The sequence below is a fragment of the Hyla sarda genome, chromosome 2 (genome assembly GCF_029499605.1).
Source record: "Hyla sarda isolate aHylSar1 chromosome 2, aHylSar1.hap1, whole genome shotgun sequence".
Taxonomy (NCBI): domain Eukaryota; kingdom Metazoa; phylum Chordata; class Amphibia; order Anura; family Hylidae; genus Hyla; species Hyla sarda.
The window spans coordinates 423,980,755-424,000,755 of record NC_079190.1 but is presented as its reverse complement, the minus strand read 5'-3'; the positions used below and the strand labels follow the sequence as shown (position 1 = coordinate 424,000,755).

The window sequence follows — 20,001 nt, the reverse complement described above, 5'->3', positions numbered from 1 at the left end:
TCTCATAGCATGTGCAGCATGAATACAGAGAGGAGGGGGTTACAGAGCAGCCTGCAGTGATTGGATGAAGAGAACCAGCATAGCACGGTCAGGGAGGAAGTGAATGCATGATGAGTGAGGGGGTGGGTTCAGTGCTTGCCTTCGACACACTCCTTCCTGAGCAATGGAAGTCATAATGTGCATGACCTTTTGAGTGAAATATATTGGCATTATTATCTTTTCTTTGATATGACAGGTACGCTTTAATAAACCTAGTTGCATACTCATCCACGGCTCCAAAGATCTCCTCTTGGATGTTATATCATTGCCCACAGATATTTTATGTTATGTCATTGCCTACAGATATTTTCTCCATTGGCTGCCTTAAAGGGGTACTCCACCCCTAGACATCTTATCCCCTATCCAAAGGATAGGGGATAGGATGTCAGAACGCCAGTGTCCCACTGCTGGGGACCCCCGGGATCGCTGCAGCAGCATGCGCTATCATTACTGCACAGAGCGAGTTCGCTCTGTGCGTAATGACAGGTGATACAGGGGATGGAGCAGAATGACGTCATGGCCCCGCCCCTCATTACATCACGGCCCGCCCCCTTAATGCAAGTCTATGGCAGGGGGTGTGACGACCGTCATGCCCCTCCCATAGACTTGAATTGAGGGGGCGGGCCGTGACGTCCCAAGGGTCGGAGCCGTGACATAACGATACTCTGGCCCCTGTATTGCCCGTCATTACGCGCAGAGCGCGGGACCCCGGCGTTCTGACATCTTATCCCCTATCCTTTGGATAGGGGATAAGATGTCTAGGAGCGGAGTACCCCTTTAAGCCAAGAATCCAGTGTAGAATTTGGTCGCCCCCACCACCACCACCACCATGAACGTGTGCACACCTGCAGAAGGTATATAGTATAAATATATGTCGCTGCACTATTCCCTGTACAGATTGCAGTCTTGGGAGACTGAATAGCTTAATATTACTTGTGTTTACTTGTGTATAGAATGCTTGGCAATGCGCTAAAGTGCATCGGCATAAGAGTCAAACAAAACAAACCAAACTGTACATGTCAGGAAACAAGTCAGGAACATAACGGAAATGCTACAAAGCTACAAACAGATATACCAGGCAGGATATAGCATACTAACAAACAGTTTAGGAACCATAATAAAGATTAACGCCAGATAATATGAACAAGACCAGATATGAGGATAAGTATACAGCAGACAAAACCAGGAGATGCAGGGGGTGAACAGGTTAACTGAATGTCTGAACACTAAAGGGTCAGGAAATCAAAAGCACTGTTTACACAAGACAAAAAGACACTACAGAAAAGTGTCAGCAAATATAAAATGGACTCCTTGCTAGTGGCACACTCAATAGTGTGGAATAGATACCAGCCAAGGAGGAAACATAAATAAAAATACATGAAACACGGGCACAGACTCCAACATACTCCTAGATAGACAGATTAGCAAAAAGCTCGGAACAGGATTCTATCCTAGGAGATCCAGGATCCAACAAGGTCAAACAGGACTGATACAAAGGCATAATGTGAACACAGACTACGGCAAAGGCAAAACAGATACAACCTGAACACAGGTCTAAACAAGGAACACTAGATATATGCAATGCAAGAGTACTAAAACCCGACAGACTAAAATCCAGATATAAAAAAACAGACAGGACAGTTAACCATGGCAAAACTCAGGATATGTGCTCAGACAGACAAAAGTGCATATGGAAACATGGTCAGAGAAACAGGTGAAATTACCAGCCCAGAGCAGCATTTGAAGAGGCCTTATACACACTCCCAGTGCTCCCAGTATGTGTTGCAAAGTATATAAATTATTAGAGAAGAATGGCTTTGCTGCATGCACATTGCTTACTAGAAATGTGATGACACTAATGACAGAACACACACAGTTAGACATGAACATGTACACCCTTTCCTGACCTTGCTCTCATAGGTTAACACAGTACATTATTGAAGCTACTGTCTATGGTCACGGACTGTGAATTATGTGAAGGATCACCGGAGAATTGACTATATGTGTTGGCTCATTAAAGACATAAAACATTATCATGGAGAATTCCTTGAACTCTCAATAGCCCTAAAGAAAAAAACAGAAAGATAAAACATAAGGAAATGACCACTTTCTTACTTTTGGCCACAGTCTGCAGGGATCCTTCATGTGGTAAACTATGTTTATTATTTGCACACAAAAGCATGCAAATATTGTTCCTAACATTTCAGTTCCCCATATAAAAAATTAAAATCACCCCCTTCCCCCATTTTGTTAGATAAAAAATCTACAAAATAAAAAAAAATTACGTAATTGGTATTGCTGCATACAGGAATATCCAAACTATGAATGCCATAACTAACCAACAGGCAGCCCAACAGAGTACTAGAGCTTCCATTATATAGTTTTCCCCAATAAAGTTCTTCTTTCACTCTACATACGTGAATGTAATGATGATATATGGAAGTGATCACAATATTAAAGTTTCATTCCATTTTTAACAACTCTTTGTTGGTGCATTATTTTTTGTCAATCAGTATATGTAATGAATGATTCTCCTTTTTTCCCTCAGTATGTAGTTAACTTACCTATGCACGTTGCAGGCCGTCCACTCCAGGACTTGCTATCCATGCAGGTGGCAATTCTGTCCCCCTTCAGCTGGAACCCTGGCGAGCAATAATATTCACATCTGGAGTTGAAGTATGCACCATCTGTACATTTGAATCCTCCATTTACTGGCATGGTGAGAGAATGGCATCTTTTTTCTATACAAAAGGAAATTTACACTGTTGGTGTTACAAAGCAGCAAAAACAAGGTGAGTCTAGAAGCACATAACATTAGGGCATAAAAAATGTGAAAGGAAATGTATAACATGATGAATGCTTTATTTTTCTCTCTACATTTCATTTGCTTTTCAACACAGTTGAGGCAAAGGTGGATCATTGATACTAGCCGAATGTATACCAGATAGCATTTTTTTCACATTTGTCTATCTAAGATAGCCTATAGGAGCATTAGATTCACACTTATTAGCCATAACTGCATGTAGAATGTTAGTCAGTTGCGTGGTTGCGACCACATGATGTGCCTGGGAAATCTATGTAGCTCATTTAGCAAACTGTAGTCCCACGAGAGCTATCATAAAAGTCAGATCCTGTCTAGTGTTTGCACTGTAAACTTAGTGACAAAGGACTAGCTTAGGTGAGGCCTACTTGTTCCTTATTTTGGCACTATTTTGCGGCAGAGAGAGAGAGAGATCCCTGTGAGGAGCCTAATTCCAGGAACCCAACAGAGAAACATGGTGAAAGAAGGTTCCATAAACTGAGTAACTCTGCAAGGTTGACAGTGGTTCAAGAGACCCTAGGAGACATGTGATCCACAAAACTTTTCACAATGCACACTAGAACTCAAATATAGTCAGGTACATGAAGGGATCTGGAAGTGTGGAGGAGGAGTCGGGAGAGAAAACACCTCCCTTTAACCCCTACCTCCCAAAGAACAGATCTACCTGTACACAATACAATTGTGATAAAACACTGACGTAGAAAAAAATGCCGTCATAGACAGAGAAAAATGAAGTAATATTTTACATATGGGACCGAAGTAAATTGACATCCATTCTGAAATAATGAAAAAACTAAAGAAAAACACAAAGAAAACCAAAACACCAACACAGTTAGTAATGAAGTATTAGATCTGTTCTGTCATTTAAGCCAAATGGTTGGGTAGTGTGTAAAGTGTGTATCCAAAACACCTCTCTGTTTCGCAGCAACTTTACATGATCACTACCTCGCCACGATTTTCATCCTAGCTCCACGCCATAGAAGCTTATTGAAGAGATATCATCTGAGTGGACGTCACAAAAGTGCCGAGAAGCACCCGAGATGTTCACATGGTGCGGATTCGTTATAGCACGAATGTGCTCCTGAATCCTCTTCTTCAAAGGACGTATGGTGCTACTGATGTACGATAAGTTACATGTGTTGCAGCAGATTCCATAAACTACATAAATTGACTGGCAATTGATAAATGCATGTTTTGGAAAACATTTGTTGGTGTCCTGACTAGAAATAACTTTGGTTTTAAGAGCATATTTACACACTACACAACATGGAGAACCGCATTTATGAAAACCTTTAACATGCAACCAAGTAGTGCTACAAGGACACTCAGAAACAAAAGCACTGGGGGACAATATGTTTCCTAGAGTGGGTGCCCGGCGAGACGAGAATCTACAACCCTTATGTGTGAACATAATAGGGTCCTGGGTTAGCATGGGTAAGTATTTTTATTTTTATCATTTCAACTATTTGATGGTACTCAGTACTGTAGGTGATAACAAATGTAACAGTATCTTCATCAGTGGAACAGTGGAACAGCCATTATTTATAGATTTATTTTTGGAGGTGACTAATAAGTCATCTCTATTTCTATTAAATACTTTGGATTTAGCCCTATTGATAAGTTGTGAAGAGTAGCCCCTGTGTGCAAGATAATCACTCACCACAATCGATACACTGTGGAAAAGTTCTTCTGAGGTGCAGTTAAGTTTAGCACGTATGAATTTGCCCACAGGCATGGCAGAAACTGTATGTCTGGGATGACATGATTCAGCCCTTAGGGTACGTTCACACAGGTGTATTTATTTGCGGGTTTCCCGCTGCTTATTTGAAAGGGGGCGGGCTTTTCTCGAATGTCCACAGCAGATTTTCCCCGGCGGAATTTACGCTGCGGAAAATCCGCCGCAAGCCCCATTGAAGTCAGTTGGGTCTGTGGCAGATTTTCCACAGCGGAAATTCCGCCATGGAAAATCGGATCGGCCCTTGTGCACCTTAGGCAATGAGTGGAAAATTGGTGTGGTAGGGTTCAAAACAAACATGTAATCAAATTCTGAGAACTTCTGAGAAATAACACCTAGTTCAAGGCCTAGATTAAGCACCTCCCTAAGGTCCTCCCTAAATTGTGATGTAGGATCAGTGGGTAAGGTACCATAACGGGGGGAGGGGAGCGGGGAGGAAACATTGGGGCAAGGCGCTCCACTCGGGAAAGCAAACCAAGGATCAAGTAAAAGACTGTGATGTGGCACTCAATATTTCTTCCTTCATTTTGAGTGAACAGCAAATTAATGTTTTGTCCAAAGGTCTGTGTTTTTCCACCAAATTTCATTTTGATGTTTACAACACTATATTGGACGTTAACAGGTTTGTAAGGATTTTAACCCTTAAGAGACACTTTGCACTGGCAGCCCTTAATGCTCCTGAGGAGTCTGCTACATCTTCCTTCTTCGGCTGACTCACTATGTTGTATCAATACCGATTTCAATTGTACTTCTTTTCATGAGCAAGTGCCCTTATGTAATCTCAGATTTCTAGAAATAGAGTCATTGAAATCGCAACATGTTGTCAACTCTTCTCTTGATTTCTATGTGTGTAATCCAGAATATTATCCTATCCAGTCTAGGTCTTCTGTTGTGGATAGTTTTCGGGATGCAGGAGCTAGTTATTTTAAAGAGCTCTTCTTCCTCTATCCACCATGAAAATCTTTCCAAGCAGGAAAAACTAGCTGTGAAACAAGTTAAGGAAAATCGCCAGCTGATAGTTAGAGCTGCAGACAAGGGGGGTGCGGTGGTGTGCTTAAATTTAGACCTGTATAGCTTAATCAATAAAAATCAGCGCACATATGGTACCTTACCCACAGATCCTACATCTCAATTTGGGGAGGACCTTAGTTAGATGCTTAATCTAGGCCTTGAACTAGGGTTTTTTTCACGGAAGCAATTTGATTACATGTTTGTTTTGAACCTTACCACACCGATTTTCCACTCATTGTCTAAGATGCACCAGGGCCGATTCCCCCTCCGATGAGGCTGATAGTAGCGGGGATCGGCTCACTTAATGAGTGCCTTAGTCAATGGGAGAACTCAGTGTTGAAACCTCTGGTACCCCTTTGCCCCAGCTATATCAAAGTCTAACAGCACTTACTGTCTTTTATGAATCAGATTGAATGGAATTCTTCTTTTTCCTGGCTCACTCTAGACATTGAGGCATTATACTCCTCCTTGCCACATTATCTTTCTATTCAAGCAGTCTCTGATATCATGTCTCAGTTTTCCACATATAGCACCAATTTACAATATTTTGTGTTGGAGGCTCTTAAATACTTACTTTCCCTTAAAAAACTTTTTTCCTTTGATGGGGATCTTTTTATCCAAAAGACAGGTGCCTCTATGGGCGCGAAAGCCTCACCATCTATAGCCAACATTTTTGTTTTCTGGTGGGAATTACATTATATATTTTGTGATATTAATCCCTTTCAAAAGACATTGTTTACTTTGGGAGATATGTGGACGACATTGTCGTTATTTGGTCATCTGATAAGAATAGAGCAACCCAGTTTGTAGATTACATCAATAATAATCCTTGTGATCTGTGGTTCACTTTTTCTTGGAAACCAATTCAGACTCCTTTCCTGGACATTTTATTGGTTGCTAGTGGCTCCCATGTGCAGATTTCCACCTACCGTAAGACAAGAACCAGTAATTCCCTTTTACGGGCTGAATCATGTCATCCCAGACATACAGTTTCTGCCGTGCCTGTGGGCAAATTCATACATGCTAAATGTAATTGCTCCTCAGAAGAGCTTTTCCACAGTGAGTTGATTGTGGTGAGTGATTATCTTGCACACAGGGGCTACTCTTCACAACTTATCAATAGGGCTAAATCCAAAGTACTTAATAGAAATAGAGATGACTTATTAGTTACCTCCAAAAATAAATCTATAAATTATGGCTGTTCCACTCATAAAGATACTGTTACATTTGTTACCACCTACAGTACCATCAAATAATTAAAATCAAATAATTAAAATTCTAAAAAAAAATATTTATCCATGCTATCCCAAGGCCCTATTTTGGCTAGGTTCACACATAAGGGTTGTAGATTCTCGTCTCGCCGGGCACCCACTCTAGGAAACATATTGTCCCCCCAGTGCTTTTGTTTCTGAGTGTCCTTGTAGCACTACTTGGTTGCATGTTAAAGGTTTTCATAAATGCTGTTCTCCATGTTGTGTAGTGTGTAAATATGCTCTTAAAACCAATGTTATTTCTAGTCAGGACACCAACAAATGTTTTCCAATACATGCATTTATCAATTGCCAGTCTATCTGTGTAGTTTATAGAATCTGCTGCAACACATGTAACTCATCGTATATCGGTAGCACATACGTCCTTTGAAGAAGAGTATTCAGGAGCACATTCATGCTATAACGAATCCGCACCATGTGACATTTCGTGACATCCACTCAGGAGACATCTCTTCGTTAAGCTTCTATGGTGTGGAGCTAGTATGAAAACCGTGGTGATCATGTAAACTTGCTGCAAAACAGAGAGGTATTTTGGATACACACTTTACACACTACCCAACCGTTTGGCTTAATTACAGAGCCGATATAATACTTCATTACTAACTGTGTTAGTGTTTTGGTTTTCTTTGTGTTTTTCTTTTGTATTTTCATTATTTCAGAATGGATGTCAATTTTGCTTCAGTCCCATATGTAACATTTTCTGTTTTATGTAAATATTACTTAGTTTTTTCTGTCTATGACGGCATTTTTATGTAAGTCAGTGTTTTATCACGATTGTATTGTGTACAGGTTTGTCACACCGAGCGCTCCGGGTCCCACTCCCTCCCTAGAGCGCTCAGGGCGTGCCTCTTCAAACATCGCTCTGGTCGGCACCGCTGACCGCAAGCGCTGCTCCTGCGTCACCGGAGGGGACGCGATCTGAGGCACGGGACGTGCCCGCTCTCGGATCACGCCCCATGTCTCTCACCTGCCCCGTCCTCCTGCTCAGTGCCGGCGTGCGCGGCCCCGCTCTCTAGGGCGCGCGCGCGCCGTGTCTCACAGATTTAAAGGGCCAGCGCACCATTAATTGGTGCCTGGACCAATTAGTTCCAAGCACTCCCAACACTATAAAAACCCACTTCCCCTTCCTGTCCCTGGCGGATCTTGTTGCCTTGTGCCAGTGAAAGCGTTCCCGTGTGTCCTTTACGTCTGACCTTGCCTTTTGCCTAGTCCTTCTGTACCGCGCCTGACTCAGCAGTCAGTGAGGTTGAGTCGCTATCGGTTGGAATGACCTGGGGGTTACCTGCCGCTGCAAGTCCATCCCGCTTTGCGGCGGGCTCTGGTGAAAACCAGTAACCCCTTAGATTCCTTTCCCCTGGTACGGCCCACGCCATCATCTCACTGACATAGAGGATCCACTACCTGTGTCTACCCGCATACCACTCCGGATCCTGACAAGGTTGATCCTTTATTGGGGAGGTAGGGGTTAAAGGGAGGTGTTTTCTCTCCCTGCTCCTCCTCCACACTTCCAGATCCCTATATATACCTGACTGAATTTGAGTTCTAGTGTGCATTGACGAAGGATCTTTACCCGAAACCTGTCCACACTGTCTCTACTGTTGCAGTTTTATGCTGGCTGCACCTCTTGCCTTGCATTTTTTTTACTTCGTTCTGAAAAAAGCTTTCATCTTTTACCACTGGCTGTTCTACTGTCTGGCTATATATTGAAAAATAATAAACAGTCTAATATAGGTCTGATATAGTTCAATAAGTTCTTACAGACTAGCACATGTACACATATTATGGATTTTGTGAGTTTGTTAATTTTGTCTTATATTCACTATAAAACATACTCTTTAAAAGTCAACTTGAGGAAAACTTGGCCTAAGACACTGTGCAGAGTACTAAAACTTAAACACATTATAATGCCCCCGAGGAATGTACAGATTAACAAATACATTATCCAGCCTTTCAAAATAGATAGCATTGTCCAGTTCACTTAAATGGGACAAAAGGCAATACTTTGCAACACTGGTATAAATTGCTGAAATGTGTTTAAAAAATCACTAGAATCTACAGCACTTGCTCAAGCAGCAAGACCCCTTTAAACAACTGATAACCAGGGGTCCCAGGAGTCAGCCCCTAATATTCTAAAGTATTGATAATCACAGATACTTACGTTTACATATAGACTTGCTAGACCAGCGTTTATCCGATTGGCAAATAACCTGAGAAGCTCCACTTATCTCATAGCCTTTCTGACAGTAGATATTGCACCTCGTCCCTTTCACAGTTTTGTAATAAGATCGGGAAGGACTGGTGCAGGTGACATGACCATTTTTTATTTTTATAGGTGAGCACCATGGGGTATCTGCCAGAAAGACAAAGAAAAAACTATATTTATATTATATACATGTGTATACAATCAAAGCATAAAAAAAATAAACTGAACTTGGGTTTTCTGACAAGATTGAATTTTTTTTGTAAGGGTCAGGCAAAAGTCTGGCATATTTTGGAAGAATTTTTAGCACCTTATTTTAGTTACGTTTGTTATGTGTTTTTGACACTTTTTCCACCTCATCTGCCAAGGTGGCGTTACTTAGATGTGAATGCGTACGGCTTCAAGGTAGGGGTGCGGCTTAAAATACAACAGGATGACGCCAAGATTTAGGTGTAAAAATGTAAGTTAACCAGCAATCGGTGTATAAATTTATTAAAGTCTAGAGATACACTAACTGTATCAAGCACCATGAGCCACCATTCATATCTATGGGAGGGGGCGTGATGGCAAGTACATAGCTGTCACGCCTCCTCCCATACACGTGAATGGAGGGGGCATGGCGGCTGGCATCACCAGTCATTGGCACTGAGAGGAGTTTGCTCTGTGCACCAAATGACAGGGGTGCCGCAGTGGAGATCGCAGGAGTACCCAGCGGTGGAACCCCCACGTTCTAACATCTTATCCCCTATCCTTTGGATAGGGGATAAGATGTTTTCAGTTGAGTACCCCTTTAAAATTTGTAAATCTGCCCATTGAGCACTCTGTTATACTTTTGCATGTATCTAATTCAACATGGGAGGAATACTAAGTTTTTCCTGTCATATTCTGTCAGGTACAGTAGAATGCTCATACATCTCTATGGCATATATCAGAGCCATTATAAGGCTGCATGCATGAGGCCTTCTAGTCACAGCTTTCCTGTTCCATTACTGACTGATGATATAAATTTTTTTTACTGCCTTAACAATTTGCTTATCTTCATTAAGACTTCTAAAGATGAGCAGGAAACCCAGTAATTTCTTACAAAAAAAATAACATAATGATGCTTAATTTATTAGCTTGAATTTTGGGTAATCATATTACTTTAAGAGCTACTTTTGATCATACAGAGATAAGTCGGTGATCAAAGAGACTCAATAATTATCAGAGAGTTTGCCAAATTGACTGATCTCTGCAGGCAACCAATACATCAGTTCGGATGGCAGGGAATATGTGGTGTAAGAACAGAAATGTGCTTGGCTAGAAGTCAAATGCAAGATTGTTAAAACCAGTAAACAGTAACCTGCTAAATGTTATTAGCTTTATTTTAAGTAGGACTATTCTTCTCTCCTAGATTGTCTGTAAGGGTGCGCTCACACGCTAGTAGCTAGCAGAAAGTCCGCGGACAGTCCGCAAATCTGACACTATTGTGGACTGTCTGTGGACCCATTCAAATCAATGGTAGTGTAACTCGCAGCAGGTTTCCCGTAGCGTGAAATCCGCTGATAGTAATAGCGTGTTGACGCACCCTATGGCAGCACTCACACAATATTTTGGCTATACGGCAGCCGGACGGAGAATTTAGAACTAGCTGCTGATGTATCCCCAACGGACGTGCGCCGTACCCCATTTTTCAACCATATCCGGTTTTGTTTCCGGACTTCAAACCGTGGTCTGCCACGTATTTAGTCGGGCAACAAAACTGATACAGTTCAAATATGAGCTGGAGTCACTAGTTGATTCTGTATGTCTCATTGAAGTGAATGAGGTATGGCGTGGGAAAGGCGGGGATAAAGCAGCGGCTGGGTTTTAAATTCCCCTGCTGGATCCGGCTGCTGCATAGCCAAAATGTGGTGTGAATGCACCCTAAGTCTAGCAAAATAGATTAGCTCTCCTCAACTCTTGACATAGCAAATAATCCTTCAACAAAACTTGCCACTATGGGGATCAAACTTCATTGCTGTTCAATAGCTAAACAGTTTTACTTCATAAAACTTACCATAAACAAGTGAAGTTAAAAGTTTAGGGAAAAATTAGGGAATGGTCTCGTAACTTGCCTAAGTCTAAAATGCACATTAGTTCTTGGTTACAATGGTAAATACAGGCCTTAGGCTGGGTTCACACCACGTTTTCTTAAATACGGTTCCCGTATACGGTTGGGAGGAGGGGGGCGGGGCTTAATCACAGCGCCCGCACTCAGCCGTATTCGGGAAACGTATTTAATGCAAGTCTATGAGCCGACCGGAGTGAACCGCAGCCTCCGGTCGGCTTCGTTTTTGGCAGTATGGGGTTTCCCGACCGCAGGCAAAAACGTGGTCGACCACGTTTTTACCTGCGGTCGGGAAACCGCATACGGCCGAAAACTAAGCCGACCGGAGACTGCGGTTCACTCCGGTCGGCTCATAGACTTGCATTAAATACGGTTGCCGAATACGGCTGAGTGCGGGCGCCGCGATTAAACCCCGCCCCCCCTCCTCCCAACCGTATATGGGAACCGTATTTAAGGAAACGTGGTGTGAACCCAGCCTTACTAAGAAGTGGACTTAGTTAATTCAAAGGAAATATCATTGCAGCAAAATAATAATAATAATAATAATAATAATATTTTTTTCGGGGCTTTTGAAGACCTCGGGCCATCAAGACAGTTTTTTGGAAGCCGGTAAGAATATATATTTTTCTTGTTGTTAGAACGTGTATCCGAATATTTAATGCCTTATGCATGACCAAAAGAATGGTTGATATGTTTATTGTTCTAATATTCTGTAAGGATATGCAATGACTAATAAAAGTTTATTAATATTAGCTAAGACAATTTATATCAGTCAACAAATAGTGTGATGAAAGATGTTGGTTGTTCCCAATAACCTATGCGTAAATTTGGTGTAAGTAACAAAAGAGGAAGGCCATAAAAATAAAACATAAACGTAGAAATGAAGGCATCACAAATTAAAAGCAATATGATACATAGAAAATAAACAACAAAATAAATGAAAAATAAATTAGAGGAAGTGAGAGTCAACGTTTGTGACAGAACTGTAAGAAATCACGTCAATGAAATTAGATCTACATATAAAAAAAATGCCAAACAAAATCACTGACACCTACACCTTTTTTTTTTTTTTTTTTTTTTTTTGTACTTGTACAAACTTGTACATACCTCCTGTGCTTCCTTGGTGCTTCCGATAATGCTGATTCCAATTCCCACTGCTCTCCTCTTGTGGGTGTGTGGGAGCCAATATATTAATTGCTGCTCAGTCAATGACTGGCGACAGCACTGTCCTGCCTCTGCCCCACAGCCACATTCCTGTTCCTGGTGCTGGGGTCCAAAATGTCAAATTGCTGCTTAGCCAATCACTGGCTAAGACAGAACACCACTGCAGCCAGGCATAGGCTGAGTATTCACCCCTAACACCCGGAAAAGGAGAACACCAGAGACCAGGAGCAGTGTTACTGGAGGCAGTGGGGGAGCGCAGGAGGTATGGACAGCTTTGTTTTTTTAAAGCAGACAGTCTTAGCATCTTTACAAAAGATATCAATCATTACCTACATTGAAGGTTTGGACACTTTACTAATTTCATTAATAGATCATAAGTTTGGTAATGATGAAGTTGTTTTCATAATGATAATGTGTTTGCTGCAGAGCTAGGAGTGTTAACGCTTTTCTTCAGGAGAGGCATATAAATTCAATGACTGCAGAAAACAGTCTAGACTTCAGTCCAATTGAAAATTTATGATGAAAATATAGAAGAAATTTTCCCATTACAAGACCACATTCTGCAAAGCTGATCTATCACTGGAAAATGGAACCAGCCTGATGCAGAATACTGTTTATGAAATCTAAGCCTCAAATAATTCATAAAAGCCCAAAGAGGAACAACAAAGTGCTGAGAATTTTTGTTAATTATTTCTCCTCTTGATCAAAAAAACACATGTCATGAAATCAAATAATTTACTGTTATTTGTTGAGACATTTTTTATACTCAACCAATAAACAAACACTGTCTATTGTGGTGACCCAATACAGGATGTCAGGTAAACATTGCCTCAGGCACAGTTGCCATCTCTGTTCTGGGCCCACTACTCCAGGGTATATTGTGTTATCTTATCTTGGGATTTAGGTATATGTAAAGTAAGGTATATGTAAATGTTAATTTGTGTTATTGTGCTCATGTAGAGTAAACCATGTGATCCTGATAACAAATGAGAAGCCCCTACCTTAGTCTTTAAGTAGTGTAAGGGGGGAGGAGTTAGTCAGTTATTATAGAGCTAAGGTACAGTGTGGAAAGGAGTTAGGAGAGGTCTGGGGTAAACTGAAGGAGTCCTGTGAAGAAGTAAAAAATCAGTAACCACGCATCGACAAGCACCCCACCACACAGGTCTGGTCTGGAAGTCTCGGATAGCAAGAGATAGAAAGCCTCAGGCAAATCTTGGTATAAATAGTCTACTGTCCATGCCTAGTGGTAAGCTGAAGCTCTGGGAGAATTACAACAGTTAATCTCAAGTCAGAATGGGTAGTTTCAAGTTTAAAGTCTAAAGTCTGCCGTAACTAGAAGTCAGTCAAGTGAAAGGTATCACAAGTCCCAGCAGGGCAAAAGGCTTCCAAGGGTTACTCTGTATTTCCCCTGCTCTGATTTGTACTGTAATGGATTATAACATCTATACTCACCTCAGTAAAAGATCGTTTTCCGTAACCCTGCATCTGTAGTTGTTATTTTCCCCAGTGGTTGGCCCAAGAGAACTGTCTAACCTTGGAGCGTGGTGGTTAACGCTACCCTGGCATCACGAACTGTGCATCATCCCAGTAGTACACCACACTAAGCTTTGGGTACTTGCTATAAACTAAAAAGCAGGATGACTTTCCTCTAAGTATAGGGATGCAACATTTTTTGCTTTGTTGGCACTGTTTAAGGGGTAGCAATCTCCTTGTTTTATTGTTTTTTGGGAACTCTTTGCTGTCAATGTTTATGGATCACACTGATGGTACTGTTTATATATTGTAATTTACTGCCCACTTACCTTGAAATAATTACAGAATTGAAATAGCGTATATCCAGCAGCTTATATCTTCATCTGGGATTTAGCTTCAGTCTAAAGCCATAGATTCTGTTCTATGGCTTTGATGACAATCCCTAGTGAGCTCATTGTAATTTTAAATGTCAGCTCGACTTTTATAGAACAGTTTATTTATTTCCCTGTGTTATGTAGTAATTCCATTTTCTTGTGTTTAGAGCAGTCTACTGGATCATTCAGGTGACTGCCACCCTTTGCTGCATCTGTGTCCTTCAGACAGTAATGCAGTAGGGTGCATAGGGACCTGTCAGCTTCCTGCTCCAGAATTCGCTCCCATAGGCCGCAGGCACTTCTGGACTGCAGTCTATGAGTCTCCGAGATGCAATCACTGCATTGGCCAGGGCGATGATACAATTTTATCCTGGTTGCCGTGGGATCCTGTACCTGTGGCTCAAAGGCTGCAGGCCAGAAGAGATGTCAGCTCCATTTATGGTGGGTACCTGAACCTGGTGAATATAATTTTTATTTATTTTTTTCTCTTTAGACACAGCGGGTCATTATGAGTAAAAGGGCACAGGGGGCATTATGACACTTTTGTGATCAGAGGGGGCATTAAAGGGGTACTCCGGTGCTTAGACATCTTATCCCCTATCCAAAGGATAGGGGATAAGATGCCTGATCATGGGAGTCCCGCCGCTGGGGACCCCCGTGATCTTGCACGCGGCACCCCGTTTGTAATCAGTCCCTGGAGCGTGTTCACTCCGGGTCTGATTGCCGGCGACCACACGGCCGGCGGCGTGTGAATGCACGCCTCCATCCCCGTGTGACATCACGCTCCGCCCCTCAATGCAAGCCTACAGGAGGGGGCGTGACAGCTATCACGCCCCCTCCCGTAGGCTTGCATTGAGGGGCGGAGCGTGACGTCACACGGGGGCGGAGGCGTGACGTCACACGCCGCCGGCCGTGTGGTCGCCGGTAATCAGACCCGGAGTTAACACGCTCCGGGGACTGATTACAAACGGGGTGCCGCGTGCAAGATCCCGGGGGTCCCCAGCGGCGGGACTCCCGCAATCAGGCATCTTATCCCCTATCCTTTGCATAGGGGATAAGATGTCTAAGCACCAGAGAACCCCTTTAAAGGGGTACTCCAGTGGAAAACTTTTTTTTTTTTTAATCAACTGGTGCCAGAAAGTTAAACAGATTTGTAAAAAAAAATCTATTAAAAAATCTATTAAAAAATCTTAATCCTTACAGTACTTTTTAGGGCCATATACTACAGAAGAAATGCTTTTCTTTTTGGATTTCTCTGATGTCATGACCACAGTGCTCTCTGCTGACCTCTGCTGTCCATTTTTGGAACTGTCCAGAGCAGGAAAAAATCCCCATAGAAAACATATGCTGCTCTGGACAGTTCCTAAAATGGACAGCAGAGGTCAGCAGAGAGCACTGTGGTGGAGACATCAGAGAAATCCAAAAAGAAAAGCATTTCCTCTGTAGTATGCAGCCCATAAAATGTATTGGAAGGATTAAGATTTTTTAATAGAAGTAATTTACAATAGTCTATACTAAAGCCCCAAATCTTGGGCTGGTTGTGGCACCTTCCGTCAAACCTCCAATAAATGTAACACAAAAATCATCAGACACTTGGCTTAGCACAAAGGGATTCTTCCGATGTGGCCTATGCCCCAATTGCTTAAAAGTGAGGGGTCCTAAAAAAAAACATAGAAGCAATATCTTGCAGTAATAATTTTAAATGGTCCATAGAAGACCATATTTCTTGCAACACCACTGGTGTTATATACATAATAGAATGCAGTTGTATGAAACAATATATTGGAAGGACTAAGAGAACATTAAAGATACACATTGGGGAACATATTACGAATATTAAAAATGGCAACCAGAAACACCCTTTGTCGGCACATTTTGCGAATGTTCATAACAGAGATTTAAAACATTTCTACTTTATCGGGATACAGAGAATAAAAAAAGATTGGAGAGGGGGAAGTCTAATTATAAGGATGTCTAGAGCAGAGGGTAAAAAATTTTATGAATTTAATACCCTAGAGCCAAATGGGCTGAATTGAACTTTTGAATTATTTGGTTTTCTGTAGGGGACGTGCAGTTCTCCAGGGTCCCTCCTTCTTTTATATCCAGGGTGGACTCTGGAGGATTCCTAGTCCCCTCCATATTCTTCACAACAAGATTTTTATTCAAGAAAATGGATATATGTGCGATGTGGGTTTGGGTTGTGTATATTGCAATTTGTGTAGTCTTTCACAGCAAAATGTGTAGGTTTGTTACTCATGCATATTAGGTCGCATTTTGGTCACATGATCTTTTTTACAGAATTATTTATTTTTATTTTATTTTTATTTTCATTTTATTTTTATTTATTTTTATATTATTTTTATTTTCATTTGTATTGAATTTTTTTTATCTATTTATGCCTATTTTTATTTTTCATGTTTATTTTCATTTTTACCAGAATTTCTATTACATTTTATAACATGGAATATCTTTTAGTGTAGGGATATAGTCTACTGTATATTTATTCGTTTACCTATGTTGTCCATATTATTGTTGTTACATTCTAATTTTATATGTCTTTACACACGATGAGGTAGTTTAAATCCGCTGGCATTCATCTAATTATCGATCGATGCCAATGCCAGTTCGGATCTTACAAATGAAGCAGCCTTCATGGTAATCTGTCCCAGGTTTTTGTTCCCCTGAATATCACCTATGTGCAATTGATTTGATCACAACCAAAGCAACATATAAAGGATCAGTTTCTTCAACCTAGTATACATGCCTACTGAGGAAAGGGCCGTGTTCCATTTATAAGAGCCCTGAAACGCATGTAGGTGTACAAGAGTTATTACTACATCACCGATATCCAATACTCACCTATTTTGAAGGATCCACTTCGGGTTATACCAGCAATATCATCCAAGTCCATCATCCAGGCAGCATTGCCAAGCGCCTGTGATGTCACACGCCATCAGGATACCACAAGGTCTGCACCTGTTCACCGATTCTAACTACAGCGAGAGATCTCGGGAGCGGCTTTCATCCAAACTGGTCTGTGGCAGGCAGACGGCCGCGGTGACGCATGCCAGCGTCTTTTACCACCCGAGACTTGCGGACCTCACTATCTATCCTCAGGTGACGATACATGGGACTTGTATCAGACTGGTAATCTTAACCCATCCATCTTACATAATATATCAGGATCCCATACTATTTACGGGACTTTAGATTATTTCTGGACCATCAGTTACCGGATTACCGAAAGTGACATCAATTTCATATTTTTCTATTAATGCTAAATATCGGTGTTTGTTTTTATCGTATTTGTATGTTATAAGCACGTATATCTTTTTTTCTCAGCACAAGGGCCCTGTGCTATGAGGTCAAGTTGCAACAATTGAAATGTTATACATTTTAAATAATATTGTATCTTATAATTGAAGCACGATCCAGTGATCTATTACTACTATATATATTATCTTTCATCTATGTATCAGGTAACTGATACTAGTCTTGAGGGGTTGGTTACTGTTTGAAAATATTGCTTTAAATTTCTAACAACCTTTCTAACAACCTCCTTACCTCGGCTAGTTAATTGTGAGCTGCACAACCTTTTGTTTTGTATCTAATTGTCAGGATCCGGACTAGTATGCGGAGAGGACACGGGTGGTGGATCCTCTGTGTCAGTGAGGAGATGGTGTGGGCCGTACCAGGGGAACGGAATCTAAGGGATTACTGGTTTTCACCAGAGCCCGCCGCAAAGCGGGATGGACTTGCAGCGGCAGGTAACCCCCAGGTCGTTCCACCCGATAGCGACTCAACCTCACTGACAGCTGAGACAGGCACGGTACACAAGGGCAAGGCAAGAGCAAGGTCGGACGTAGCAGAAGGTCTGGGCAGGCAGCAATGGTTCGTAGTCAGGGGCAACGGCAAGGGTCTGGATACACAGGCAATGGAACACACAGAAACACTTTCTCACTGCACAAGGCAACAAGATCCGGCAGGGACAGGAAGGGGAGGTGGGTTAATATAGTGTGGGAAGTGCTTGGAACTAATTGGGCCAGGCACCAATTAATGGTGCACTGGCCCTTTAAATCTGAGAGACCCGTCGCGCCCCGGGACTGAGCAGAAAGACGGGGCCGGTGAGTGATACGGGATGCGATCCGCGGACGGGCACGTCCCGCCACGGGGATCGCATGCCCGCCAAGGGACACAGAGCAGCGCTCCCGGTCAGCGGGTCTGACCGGGGCGCTGCAGGCAAGAGAGTAACGCCACGAGCGCTTTGGAGGGGAAGCGGGGACCGGAGCGCTCGGCGACTGGTGCGCTAATATACAAATCTGTTTAACTTTCTGGCACCAGATGATTTTTAAAAAAAAAGTTTTCTACGGGAATACCCCTTTAATAGTATTAGGGCACATCGGGACATTTTTTGTATTGGGCACAGGGGACATTATTACTATATTGGAGCATTATTGGTACATGTGGCACAAAGGGAAAATTATTACTTTACTGTGAGAGCATAGAGCATTGTTACTGTATGGAGGCACATGGATATTATTATTGTATGCACAGGACACAGGGGGGCATTATTACTGTATGGAGGCCCAGGGGGCATTTTTACTGTATGGAAGAACGAGGGGCATTATTACTGTATGGGGGCACAGATAAACAATTTTGATGGCAGAGCTTTCCCAGGAATGCAAAAAATAAAGCCATGCAGTGCTAGTATTACCTCCCAAACAGTTAATTCACAGTGCAAGTTACTCAAATAACATGGTTTATTGACAATTACCAATACCAACAACCCAATGACCCACATGGCAATCAAGAGCCCCCTGGATACTCCCCAAAGGGCAACGACCTACCCAGGATCTGCTACCATAGGATTTGGGCAAGCCTGTGTCTCACTCACCTTCTATGGCAGCATCCTCAACGAACATGGATGGCCCTCTGGCTGAAGTGACACTACCCTTTGAAGGGCACCCTACAACCTTTCTTATAGACACAGGTGCAGCTAGAAAAGTAATTAGGGCCCAAGACCTGCCAACTGAATCTTTTCTCTCAAATATAGATGTGTCATGTATATGGGTTGATGGTGTCCCCAGAACCAATCCCCTCACAAAGCCTCTCCACGTAGCCAACTTCCCCCACCTACTGGCCAGATCAACCTCTCAACCTGCTAGGGGCAGATGCTCTCTCCAGACTCCAAGCCTCCATTAAAGGAGTACTCTGGTGCAGAGTATTCCTGCTCCGTCCTGCCCGGGCTGCAAAAAAAATGAAAGTAAACCATCACTCACCTCGCTGGGTTCCCGCTGAGCGTCGCTACAGCTGATCGGTCCTCCGGTCCATCTTCTTCATACTTACGTGTGAACGAAGAGTCACATGGTGCTCAGCCTATTATGGGCCAAGGCTGAACATCGCGGCGGCCAGCTATAGGCTGAGCGCCATGTGACGCTTCGTTCACACGGAAGTATGAAGGAGATGGACCGGAGGACCGATCAGCTGTAGTGGCGCTCCGCGGGAACCCAGGAAGGTGGGAGGTGGTTTATTTTCATTTTTTTGCAGCCCGGGCATGACGGAGCAGGAATACTCTGCCCCAGAGTACTCCTTTAAATTTAGCAAAGATGGAACTATATCCATCTCCTCCCCTCTGGAGATTGAGGATGTCACTGCTCTATGCTCCATCCCGATCATGTTGGCTCTCCATAAAACTCCCACCTCGACAATCCAATCAGATGTACTTGCCCGTATACCAGTCAGTCACTGGTCAACTGGTCCAGAAGACATTGGCAAGCATAAGGTCCCACCTGTCATGGTCACTCTCAAGCCAGGAGCCCTGCTG

General features: G+C 42.5%; 1 protein-coding gene across 3 annotated transcripts in view; it reads right to left on the bottom strand.

The window, feature by feature from the left end:
* The window catches only part of SRPX (sushi repeat containing protein X-linked), a 146,611-nt gene that overhangs the window by 37,937 nt on the left and 88,673 nt on the right, over nucleotides 1-20,001 (bottom strand). For 2 of the 3 annotated variants that reach the window (XM_056558919.1, XM_056558920.1), the window contains 2 exons: nucleotides 9,036-9,227; nucleotides 2,604-2,780 (listed from right to left, as the gene is read on the bottom strand). In XM_056558919.1, the coding sequence (XP_056414894.1) occupies nucleotides 2,604-2,780; nucleotides 9,036-9,227 (369 nt within the window). Of the gene's footprint in view, nucleotides 1-2,603; nucleotides 2,781-9,035; nucleotides 9,228-17,036; nucleotides 17,149-20,001 lie in introns of those variants that run through there. The other variant, XM_056558921.1, reaches the window with a different exon arrangement.